Raw genomic sequence first — 12,933 nt, 5'->3', positions numbered from 1 at the left:
AAATTAATTTATTAGGAAAGACATAATTAAATATATCTATTGCAGGAGACAATATTTCAAAATCTTAGGCAACCGGAAGTCTGTTCACGTGAGTTTTACTCGGGTAACCAATTTTTTGGTTAAGTGAATATAGTTCTTGTAACCGATGAGTTAGCCTATACCTAATCCTAAAACACTTGAACTATGATTCTGTGCTACATTGGTGGTTCAAAAACAAACTAATTTTCACTTTCATTACTGATATATGGTACTTTTAATTTTTAGAATGTAATTGTTCACCACATCAACGATTGGTGGTTCTTGTGATTTTAATGTTGCATAACTGACATGTGAACAGAACAACGGTTCTCGTGAAATGTTGTGCCCTGTATTGGGAATTTTCAGTGCCACTTTACATTCCTGTTACAGGGCTTGTGCTGTCGGTAGCCAAGTTAGCTATTGTCTAATTTTTATAAAAAATGGCTAATAAAATTTGCAAGTGGCTAAAATTTTGGCTAAGCCATTTTTTATCTTCTGATGAACAAACTGTTACATAATCAGACACCTCAAACATAATAATAATACCATATATACCATTAGCATAATAGCCATCTCGCAACCGGCAACGAAACATGGTGTCATCCAGAATAGGCCTACAGGGTAATGATGTTTGCTTATTTGAATAACCAGGGTTATTAATTTTAACAGCATGTGTTCAACATGTATGAAAGCAAAGTTCTGTAGCTTGTCACTCTAACTTTGTAAAATCTTTGAACCAAAGTAATAAAAACTCACCGACAATGTCATTGTATGTCCATTCCAATACACATGCTAGTTCAGGGCCGAATGACAAGTAGACTATCCCATTTGGCTATTTTTTTTTGGCTAGAGTACAGTTCAGTTCAACTTTATTTTTGGGCTTATATCCAATTAAGGTTCAAGCACGCTGTCCTGGGCACACACCTCAGCTATCTGAGCTGTCTGTCTAGGACAGTGGGTTAGTTGTTAGTGGTTAGTGAAAGAAAAGAGGGTGAAGTGGTCTTACACCTACCCACCGAGTCGTTAAAACTCGCTTTGGGTGGGAGCCGGTACCAAGCTGTAAACCCTGTACCTACCAGCCTTATGTCCGGTGGCTTAACCATGACCCCACCGAGGCCGGTTTTGACTAGAGGTATTTTTGATCCAGGGTGAGCCCTGCTTTTATAACAGTTCTTTTGCGTACATTACCAGGTTTTTTACCGTGTAAGAAATTCCAGCATTATTGACCAGAATATCCAGTCCACCATACGTTGATTGCAGAAAGGATTTCAGCTTGACTATACTGTCGTGGTCAGTGATGTCCAGCTGGTGGAACTTTGGAGATAGCCCCTCTTTCTTCAGGTCAGTCACTGCCTGCTGACCTCGACCTTCATCACGAGCTGTCAAAATATATGTTAGAATATAGTCTGTCCCATCATTCTATTAAAATGTTTTTCGTAAATAATTTCAGTTTGGTTTGACGTATTTCAGTTTGGTTTGGTGTAAGAAGAAAAGTAAAAGTGTTTTGGAAATAACAAAAAACCCCACCAATTTGAGTGTCCAATTTACAAATCAATCGGCTCGGAAATAAAAAAAACTTGTAGTAAATTACATAATATGAACAAAATGCGATCCCTGTGGGACGGACAATAAGGCAGTGTTCAAGATAAGAATTTATCTGTTTGTCCTGATAAGAGAAACTTTACTCAGACAAGCATAATCTACCTTACAGGTCATTCAGTGGACAAGTTAAAATGTACAAAGCAGTATAACAAATTTTGAGAAGTTGATCAAAAGGACTTGTATGATAGCCAACATTAGCTGAAGAAAACACATAGTGGTATTTTCACGTCATCTACCTTTAGAATGTCAATAAGGAAGGAAGGAAATGTTTCATTTAACGACGCACTCAACACATTTTATTTATGGTTATATGGCATCAGACATATGGTTAAGGACCACACAGGTATTGAGAGAGGAAACCCGCTGTCGCCACTTCATGGGCTACTCTTTTCGATTAGCAGCAAGGGATGTTTTATATGCACCATCCCACAGACAGGATAGTACATACCACGGCCTTTGTTACACCAGTTGTGGAGCATTGATTGGAACGAGAAATAGCCCAATGGGTCCACCGACGAGAATCGATCCCAGACCGACCACGCATCAAACGAATGCTAGAATGTCAATAATGCCATATCTGTGGTATAGTATTAATATAATACTATTTATAAATGCAAATCATATTGAATTTGATATTTCTTACAAACTCGTTGGTGAGAACACCATGCGTTATTTTTGGTTGTAAACACATGTACGCATGTTAACAATTTCAAAGCATACGACTGGCTGCTCCTAGCTGATGACCAGGTCACCAATGCCATACAACCAAAAAAAACCTACAGGATGGAAATCGATTAGACTGACGTATAGTTAATCGAACATTCATGTGTCTGTGCCACGTAAGTCAGCTACAAGTGCAACGGCTGTAAATAACTTTTATTCGAAAAAGATGTTAAAATTTGCTTGAAACCTGGTTTTTGAGGATATGTAAGAAATAGAATAATTACTACATTTGTGTTAGATACCATTCATTTCACAACTCGTTTAAAAATGTATCAAACTCACTTTCAGTCATTATAGATACATTTTAAAACAACTCGTGATAACAGCCACTCATGTATTATTCTCTATATATAGTTTACCGGCCTCAGTGGCATCGTGGTTAGGCCATCAGTCTACAGGCTGGTAGGTACTGGGTTCAGATCCCAGTCGAGGCATGGGATTCTTAATCCAAATACCGACTTCAAACCCTGAGTGAGTGATCCGCAAGGCTCAATGGGTAGGTGTAAGCCACTTGCACCGACCAGTGATCCATAACTGGTTCAACAAAGGCCATGGTTTGTGCTATCCTGCCCGTAGGAAGCGCAAATAAAAGATCCCTTGCTGCCTGTTGTAAAAGAGTAGCCTATGTGGCGGCAACGGGTTTCCTCTAAAAAACAGTGTCAGAATGACCATATGTTTGACGTCCAATAGCCGATGATAAGATAAAAAAAAATCAATGTGCTCTAGTATTTTTTTAATTTTTTTTTTATTTTTACATTTCAGGCATATCCCGAACATGCCGGGTGACCCATTTATTTCAGAAAAGACCTCCCTATTTACAATAAACCAGGTTCTCCTTGAATGTGGTCAATAAGGATCTACATATGAGTCTCAGTGCTTGTTTCAAAATAATATACATTTAAATTAGTGCGTGTTTGTATTTTTGTTTTCTTTATATTATTAGTGTGTATGACTCAATGTGCTCTAGTGGTGTTGTTAAATAAAACAAACTTTACTTTTTACTTTTAGTGGCGTCGTTAAATAAAACAAACTTTACTTTTTTTTACAATATATAGTTTATATAGGTAGTCAAATCTGCTCTAGCGGCCACCTGTATTAAGCAACCACATGTAGAGGCTACATTTTATTCCACCAACCAATCTGATTTACATTAAGCCACATGTATTACAAATAAAAACCACTTTTTGAAACTCTCTTGTGTCACAGATTTGATTATACAAAAAAATGCACAGTAGCATAAATCTAACCACATTACAAAAATATTAAACAGGTCAATAGTAATATCAAGAGCATTTCAGCAGTTCTATAATGTTTTTTTCAACACCTTCCTACTGTAATAGACCTCTTTCTCATTCCACTGTGCATGTGCCCATTGCTGGGTAACTCGAGGACGCAAACCGCAAACTCACGCGAGATCTCGCAAAAATAGACCTGTGGACAAGTTGGGGGAACATAGACAATGGGAGGCCATGCAATAGGAATGTGGATATCTCCATGATTAATTATTCTATCAGTAGGGAACCCAAAAATTATGTCGACATCCAACAAGACTTATTGGAGACATTTGTGAATTATTGCTTATCACAAAATAAAAAATATTTGGTTGTTAACGCCCGACAAACCATCGGTTTGGATTCGTATGCAATAAATATCGGATATGGCCTGAAATAATATTGTGTGCGCGCGTGTATATATGCAGATATTTATTGTATTTAACATGATTTAAATATTTATAAAGCATTATACAGATAAATACATTCAGGATTCTTGTCGGGATTTCTTTAAAATTTTGTTTGGTATTTGGAATAAAATTAAATGATACATATAAAATTTGAGCTCTGCTATATAAAACATTACAATCAAGCCCGTAGGAAGATATTTGGAGTTGGGGGGAGGGGAGGGGGCACAATCTGTAGAGGAGGTGTGGGGGGGGGGGGGCGCAGGGGGGCGGTGGGGGGGGGGGGGGGGTGGGGGGGGGGGGGGGGGGGCGGGGGGGGGGGGGGGGGGGGGGGGGGGGGGGGGCGCAAAAGCCATATTTTAAACCAGGTTTATAAAAGTGGGGCTATAGTCCCTCCGACTTTTCGGTTGCTACCGACCTTAGAATGGTCAGAAATGTAACAGTATTGCATATACAGCTATTTAAATTCGAAGCAAGATTATTTAACGTAAGAAAGATGTAAGTTTTATTTATAACAGATTAGACTAGCCGACAGCTTGATAATATAGCTACAAACTCAGGATGGTCTCCTTATTATAAACTCATGAGGGTTTATTATGCGCAGTCATAAGGTACTTCGTTTGAATGTTTGAAGCAAACATATTAAGTACCATGTTAGGCCCGTAGCCGGGGGGGGGGGGGGGGGGGGGTGGGGAGAGCGGACGAGTTCCGCTTAAATGAAAAAAAAAAATCGGATTTTACATCTAAAAGTCCTTGTCCCCAAATGACCAGGATAATGCAGCAAGAACGTCTGTCTGAGGTTCCATTTTGCTGAAAGTTCGATCCTCCTTAGTGTGCCCATTTGATTATTTCCCGTCCCAACCAATGACCCATCAAAGGACGTCATGTATGCTATCCTGTTTGTAGGAGAAGTATTATTTATTATAAATACATTGGTACGACTAAAAACAAACGGTTTCTTGTCGTGGCTCTCTGATCAGGCCATTTTACATGCATACCACAACTTAATGCAATTTGTTAATATATATTTGGAACAAAAGTTTGTGTATTATTCTCGAGTGTAACCGGCGTCATCTCATTGTTTGGCAAGGGGTTATATATGTATGTATGTATGTATTTATGTATTGATGTATGAATATCTATATATTGTATGTATGTCGAGGTTAACTGTTACATACATAGATATTAACGCACTGGCGCAGGCGATAATTAAATCCTTTCTGGCCTCACAAATTGTCCCGTGCCGTTGCTGGGACTCGAACCTATGGCACCGAATCGCCCGCAACTTTGCAGACTTGCCACGATACCTTTTGAGCTACTGAGGCATCCATAAAAAGGATGCTCTTTAACTCAACTATATGCATGGGGTCTACAAGTTACGTGGTCGATCCGCTTACGTGCATGAAACAGTAGGAGTAGTAGGCGGGCCTGTATGGTGCCATGACCTACTTTCCGTGACCTTGACCTTGATGACGTCACGTGACCTCGTCCTGTTGGGCGCCATGACCTACTTTCCGTGACCTTGACCTTGATGACGTCACGACCGTGAACTCGTCCTACTGGCCCTGACCTACTTAGACTGGCCTTGACCTTGATGACGTCACGGACTACTGTGCCGCGTGCAACGTCCTACTGACCCGGCCCTGACCTACTTAGACCGGCCCCTGACCTACTTAGACTAACACGAAAGAGTATAAAAAGGCTAGATACGGTTTCATTGTCATTCGCTCGCCGAAAACGATCACATCTACTACGTTATTCGTTTGAGATATTTCGTCATTGTTAGAAGAAGATTCGTTTGGATCATTGTGAGAGATTTTGTCACTGTTAGAAATCGACTGGATCAAGACTTGAAAATAGTAAGTTAATTTTCTTATACTGATTTAGTTTGAAGATCTATGTGTTTGCAGTGGTGGACAACGTTTAACAAATGGTACTTTTTGAAAATCGTTCTTTCTTCAAACACGGTGAAATAAATAACAATTTTACATTGAAAGTGTTCTAAACACGGAAGCAGTTGTTCTTGTATGCAACGTCATTCAAAGACTGACGTCATTCAAACATTATAAACGTGTTATACTCTCACCCCTGTTGAGTCGTTGTCTCTATTAAGTCGTGTCATTTCACCTCTTTTTAAAGTACCTACCGTTTGTTTACGTTCTAAGTCTGTAAGATGTGTAGACAGTCAAATAGCTAAGAAATTTTTATGTATATCCAATTATTTGTTACCTTAAAAAATAGCTTTTTCTACACATGAACCAAAATAGGTCAAAAACACATGACCCGTATGACAATTAAAACATTTGTAGTTTTCGTAATTTATGGCGATCATGCCCAAAATATCTATCGAAGTGTTGTCTGTATGTTTATTTTTATGCATTAGTGAGTGACGTCAGTAAAAATGTGAGGTCACACGTCAATCGTTTTTTCATGCAAGCAAATAAGGGCGCTAAAATTTGAAAACGTAAACTAAGATGTAGATCAATACAATTAGAAATAATCAAACCTATTTAAAAAAAACAAAAAAGAATTTTGTCCCACCTTATCTTGCAAGCAATATTTTTTAAACACCATGTAGCAATCTGCTGACCGCTAAATCAATCATGTTTTTTCATAAAAACAGTTGTTTTTTTTATTGATTTCTTTAAGATATAAATTCAACCAAGCAAATTGCAGCTATATACTTTGTTTTTATAACGTTTTACGCTTCTATTCTTGAACATAGTAAATAACACGACTTGTGTTTTTTCTTTTAGTGGGCGGGGGTAGACCGATTGTAAGCACGTGTGTACTTTTGATTACATCAAATATGTAGATTTTTTTTGCATTGTTGGTTCAAGTAACAATTAAATTTTGTATTTGATTAATAATTATAATAAATTTACAAAGCAGTTTAAAAATAGATTAATACAATTATTAAGTACCTCGACTTACCAGGGTCCCATGCTAAAATGGTATTCGATACTGATCAGACAACACCGTTTACGTGTCAGTTGAATACTTCAACAAAATAATTTAAAGTTAACATATAAACATGGGATAATGATCGAACACAAAATGATAGTGAGCGCAATGACTGTCAACGTCATTCAGTACTTCGACAGCACCCCTCTGGTTGCACACCCCAGGGATCCGTCTCTGACTGCTATCAGTGCTAAGCGTGTTACATGTTATACTTTGTAACAGTTCATTGAAACAATCCCCTTTCATACTGTTCATATAAAAAAAAAAATGTTTTACATTCAGTAGATTGTGATATTGAAATAAAAGAATGACAAGCAATATTAATAATTTAAAATATCCTGTGTGTGTTCTTTTACAATGAGCCGAAGGCGAGGGGGTAAAAGAGCACACAGAGGGTACATAAAAAGCCATATACCCCGAGAGATGCTTCTACAACGATTTATCTTGCTGACATGTTAAACCATATAGCCAAATAATCAAAATAACGCCAGACAATAATTGTTAACCATTTATTAGCTTAGCTTAGTAACTTGTTTAACGTGTCCATATACCACTAAGGTTTCGAACACGCCTATCCCGAGTCCGGCCTCCGATAGGATCGGGAGTCTGACTCGGGACAGTTATTAACAGAGCCGTACCACGCGGACGCGAACGAAACCACTTGCCAGCATGGGCGTACGACCCGGGGGGGGGGGGGGGGGGGGGGGGGGGGCATGGGCGTATGGGGACTCTTTGATTTAGGGGGGGGGGGGGCTGGAGGGGTTGATTTGCCTGAAATTTTACCCAGATAAAAACTGCCCGAATTTTTCCCACTAAATGAAATTAAGAACTTACCTGTCAAAATGACATCTCCATCAAACTGCGTACACAAGGCTCTGACAATGGCAAAGCCAATACCTTTATTTGATCCAGTTACCTGTATGAAAGTGATTTATCAACAATAAAAAAGAACACCATAAAATGTTATTTATCAACAATAAAAACCCCCACTGTATACATGTTAATAATATTTTAAAGAAGATTAAGGTACAGTAATATAGTTTCTTCACTAGCTAGACACTTTAAAAGTAAAAATGGCACATGTTCTTACAGTGACAGACCCTAGAATTTTAAAACTACATTCCCTGGAATATTTGTATTATTTAAGCATATAGAACAGAAAATCCAATTACGTTTGGTGCATATAAGACGCCGCACTCCGCATTGGTTTCACTACGCTGGCTTATCCAGGTCAAAAACAAAGCCATGATTTTGAAAGTGGAACACTTTTGACGGGCTCGTACCGATCTCGGTTTTCATTGGCTTAACACAAGTATAGAATTCCCCAACAAGAGATCACGTGAGATTTCGCAATTTTTGAACAAGTTTAACTGTCGTCTCATATCTCCAAAACATATTTATATCCATAGAGGTATGGTACAACGCCTTTCCAGGGGTCGGTGAGTGGGGGATTTGCCTTGAAATTTTGACAGTGGCAGCTGTTGGCATACGCGTTACATGTAAGCGGGTGTTACTAATTACGTAACGCTCTAGGGGTAGAGGAAGAGGGTACTGTTTTCGATTTACGTAACTATAAGACTATATGTTATTTTTATTCATTACTTAGACCTAAAAAGGTGTTTTTTTGGAAATGCGCGGTCAGTCTAGGATCGATCCCCATCGGCGGGTATGCAAAAAGACCATGGTATGTGATATCCTGTCTGTGGGATGGTATATATAAACAATCCCTTGCTAAAAAAAAAAATGTAGCGGGGTTTCAAGGCGCGTGTACAGGGATTTCAGCGGGGCTGGGGTTATAGACTGTGTTAAGCGAAGTTTATATGGGGCCATGCTCCCCCAAGAAATACATTTCAATTTTTTTTAAGCTTGGGCAAGTAAGGGTTTCGACCTCCAATACCCTCCCCCTGCACATGCATCCGATTCCTCTCTAAGATTATATGTCAAAATTACCAAATGTTAGACATCCAACAGCAGATGGAAGGAAGGATAGAATATGTTTTATTTAATGACGCACTCAACACATTTTATTTACGGTTGTATGGGGTCGGATGATTATTAAATCAATATGCTTTATCTTTGATGTCGTTAAACACCCCCACCCACCATCCCCCAACTTTACCCTTTCCAAACGAAATAATATTTATTTGAATTTGTCGATTTTAACACGTAAAATTAATAAGTGAAAACGTTCGTTGTCTACATGATTAATGTGTTACTAGTATACAAACTAAACTTTGAAAGTGCTACTAACACTTTATAAAATATCAGTTCTGAAATAGGAAGGTACGACTGTCGATAATACGTTGTCAAGATCAAACCGGTTTTAACTAAAGACTTTAGTACCGTATCCTCAACCGAACGTTCGTCGTACAGCGCAAGATTTCTCTTTTAATTTTTTGAGACGAACCCTACAATTTGAAATCAACAAACGCACGTGTTAACTGAAACTGACAACAGGCTGTCGCTTGTGCTTTGTCGAGCTATGGCGGCACAGGCGACGAATCAAGCGTATACATTTGACGATATCCGTTCATAGCGAACACACACGACTTTTTTAAAAGTGCGTTTGAGCTTGTATTTGACATTTGTACATGATGTTATAATATGGTAACCAGATAATGTAACTTTAAAACACTACAACATATTTTTCACTATTTGAATTGTTTTTGATAATTGAAATCAAACATTACTTAGATTTTATTGTTTAGATTATCCATTTCTGTAAATCTAAGGTGTTTTTGGTCATCCTGGTATTTTTAATACCACAAAATGCTCTTTTTTTGTATTTTTTAAAATGCATGTAAGCCTACCTCTGAGAAGTAAAAGCAGGGCTTCTAGATTATGGTAGCCCCACTCCCATGGCTGGTGATATTCAGTGTTGGGCTACTAAATAACTACCATAGCCATGCCCGACGGCTAGTGATTTTTTTGGGTCAAATGTTGCAGTTGTCTATTTTGTAAATATGAATATCCTGCCCCCCCCCCCCCCCCCCCCCCGACGAAGCCTACCCCATTGTTAGTGTCTTTAAGCTGTATCTCTCTCTATAGGTGACATATTCAATTTTTACTATTATTTAGTAAAAAGTAAAGTAGGGCTAGTGAATTTTTATAGAAATGAACTCTAGCCTTATTTTAAAGAGTATTTTCCTGTTTCAATGTCACCAACTCTTGTTTTACTTAATGTAACTTTATCCAAATGTGTTACCAAACATATCAATCGTGTCAATTTTCAACAGTTAAAAGATGAGTCTGTGCCTTTTTGGTCTAACTGGAACAGAATCGAAGAGCTGGTTTGTATTTTAATGGTATTACAATGCTTAAGTGGCGGAAGTGCCACACTTCCTAACTAACGCATCTCTTCAGTTGAAAGTAAAACTTAAAAACTGTCTTATCATTCAACTGCTGCCTCGGTTGAAAGTAAAACTTAAAAACTGCACGGGCGTAGGAAGATGCCAAAACGTGTGGGGGTGGGCACACTTTTATATTTACACACTTTTACACTATTATCAAGCAAATATATATCATCCAATTGCTGCCTCAGTTGAAAGTAAAACTTAAAAAAACTGTCTTGTCATTCAATTGTCAATTGCGCTTTCGAGACGTTTCTGCCCCGCCACACATTCGTCCCCAGACGTTTCGGCCCTAGACGTTTCTGCCCTGTCTGTTTCGGCCCTAGACGTTTCTGCCCTGTCTGTTTCGGCCCCATAACCCTAGTCGCTTTGGCCCCGGTTATTGTTGTTTTATTAAATCAAATTATTCAGTCACTTGTGTTTTGTTATTAAATTTTATCGTAAGTATTGTAATTTCTTTCGTTCTCTTTCTTTCTTTCTATCTTTTTGTTATTATTATTATTATTATTTTTTTTTTTAATTGAACATAATATCTGAGTGTTAAAGAATAAATAAGAGCCAACCAACATTTCCAAAACTGTATTTAGCTTTGATAATCCAAAAATGAACATATAATTATTAAACTGATTTTCTTGTTTGTGTAAATACAATTTAATAAATTGCAATAAATTCTTTTGCGTTTGTTCTACTATATTTTCATACAGACCCTTCCCATAATAGGCCGGGTATAATAGGGGTGCTTTACGTGTGGCTAGAACTGGAACCACTGATGTTTGACGTCAGTAGGGGTTACATGTGTACAGAAATTAGGTACGATAACAAAGAATGTTTTCCCTGCGGGGAGGGAGCGTCAAAATAAATATATATTATGTGTGCATTTACCAGTATTTTTTATTTTGAATTTTACTTGTAGAATGCTGGGAAATGCATTTCATAACATCTAACTTTGAATCGTTTCCAAGGCAGCATGACCCCACCCACTAGAAAGTGAGAAGCTTAATTCTCGCCATTGAGTCTGACCTCGGATTAGGCCTACATCGGCCTCTCCTCAGTGCATGTTTTGCAATGTGAACTACTATTACAGTCACTAATATATGACTAAATTATAATTGTAAACTGACTGTCGTGTGTTCTGTATTGTGATTGGTTAATTACATTCTTTTTCCGGGATCAAATAGACAATAACACCCGGAAAGCTAATGACGTCATTAGAAAGTGACGTCATTAGCAATTGGAACAGGCGAACTTGACGATTCAAGGGTTTACAGTTAGATTGTAGCCAGGTATTTTTTTCAAGAAATGCCAAATATACAGTTAGTTCTGTAGAAAAACGATTCAGTTTACAATGGACATAACCATATGGAGTTTTTAGATTTGCGGATGTTATTGTCTATTTGATGCCCGCAAATGTTTCATTTTTGACCTCAGGCTAACGCCTTCGGTCAAAAATGACATTTGCGGGATCAAATAGACAATAACACCCGCAAATCTAAAAACTCCATATGGTTATCTCCTAAATAAAAACGAAATACATACCACTGCAATCTTTTTGATGGATGACATCGCGTAATTTAAGTATGGTTGAAGTTAACACTACTGCAGTAACAAAAGCGACAACTGCACTTTGGTAACAGGTGGTTTCGCCCGTATAACTAGTTTACCCGATTCGCTCTAATTTTTATTTTGTTAATAAAGTACATTTATTCATCTATCGATTTTTAGATGTAACACATTGCGTGTTTATATTTACAGATAAAAATAATATTATTTTGTTTTAATATTTCCAATATCATTTACTCAAGCCATATACATGAAATACGTGCATACGTACAATGTATTTTAATAATTAATTTATGAACAGTCACAATGCATACTACTGATGTGCTGTGGTTTCGTATTAAATATACTATATACCCAGCTGAGGTTAAAACACCGAGTACAGTATGTTGATTTCGCCTATCTTCAGCTGACAGAAAGTAAACAGCTGATAAAGCATTAATTTCCAAAGACAGAAAATTACCTAATATTTGATATTGGTAATGAATAAAGAGAAGAAAAAACTACTTAAAAACTGTAATAAATATATTTATTTTGTGGGGCGAAACGACTCGGTACGAATGAGATTTAGGGAGAACCAACCCAGGGTGAATAGGACTAAAGCACTTTTAAGATATTTTGCTTTATGTTTGCTTTATAATAGCGTAAAAGTGTGTAAATATAAGTTTGTAGCTATATTATCAAGCTCTCGGCTAGTCTAATCTTTTATAAATAAAACTTACATCTTTCTTAAGTTAAATAAGCTTGCTTCGAATTTAAATAGTTGTATATGCTCTTACATTTCTGACCATTCTCAGGTCGGTAGCAACCAAGAAGTCGGAGGTGAGTGGTGGTGGGGGGGGGGGGGGGGACTATAGCCCCACTTTTATAAACCCGGTTTAAAATATGGCTTTTGCCCCCCCCACCACCACCACCCCCACCAACTAGACTATCCCTCCACTACATATTATGCCCCCTCCCCTCCCCCAACTCCAGATATCGTTCCTACGGGCCTGATTCTAATGTTTTATATACCATAGCTCAACTTTCATATGTATCATT

At 37.8% G+C, this 12,933-nt stretch overlaps 1 protein-coding gene across 1 annotated transcript in view; it reads right to left on the bottom strand.

Annotated features, from left to right (window-relative positions):
• The window catches only part of LOC121376118 (carbonyl reductase [NADPH] 1-like), a 28,682-nt gene extending 16,713 nt beyond the window's left edge, over nucleotides 1–11,969 (bottom strand). Inside the window, exons 1-3 of the mRNA XM_041503919.1 lie at nucleotides 11,872–11,969; nucleotides 7,820–7,901; nucleotides 1,219–1,397 (exon numbers count right to left, since the gene is read on the bottom strand). Of these exons, the coding sequence (XP_041359853.1) occupies nucleotides 1,219–1,397; nucleotides 7,820–7,901; nucleotides 11,872–11,898 (288 nt within the window). The 5' untranslated portion in view covers nucleotides 11,899–11,969. The remainder of the gene's footprint in view (nucleotides 1–1,218; nucleotides 1,398–7,819; nucleotides 7,902–11,871) is intronic.
• Between the last annotated feature and the right edge of the window lie 964 nt (nucleotides 11,970–12,933).

Source organism: Gigantopelta aegis, chromosome 6, assembly GCF_016097555.1.
Source record: "Gigantopelta aegis isolate Gae_Host chromosome 6, Gae_host_genome, whole genome shotgun sequence".
NCBI lineage: Eukaryota > Metazoa > Mollusca > Gastropoda > Neomphalida > Peltospiridae > Gigantopelta > Gigantopelta aegis.
This window is presented reverse-complemented; position numbering and strand designations above follow the sequence as displayed.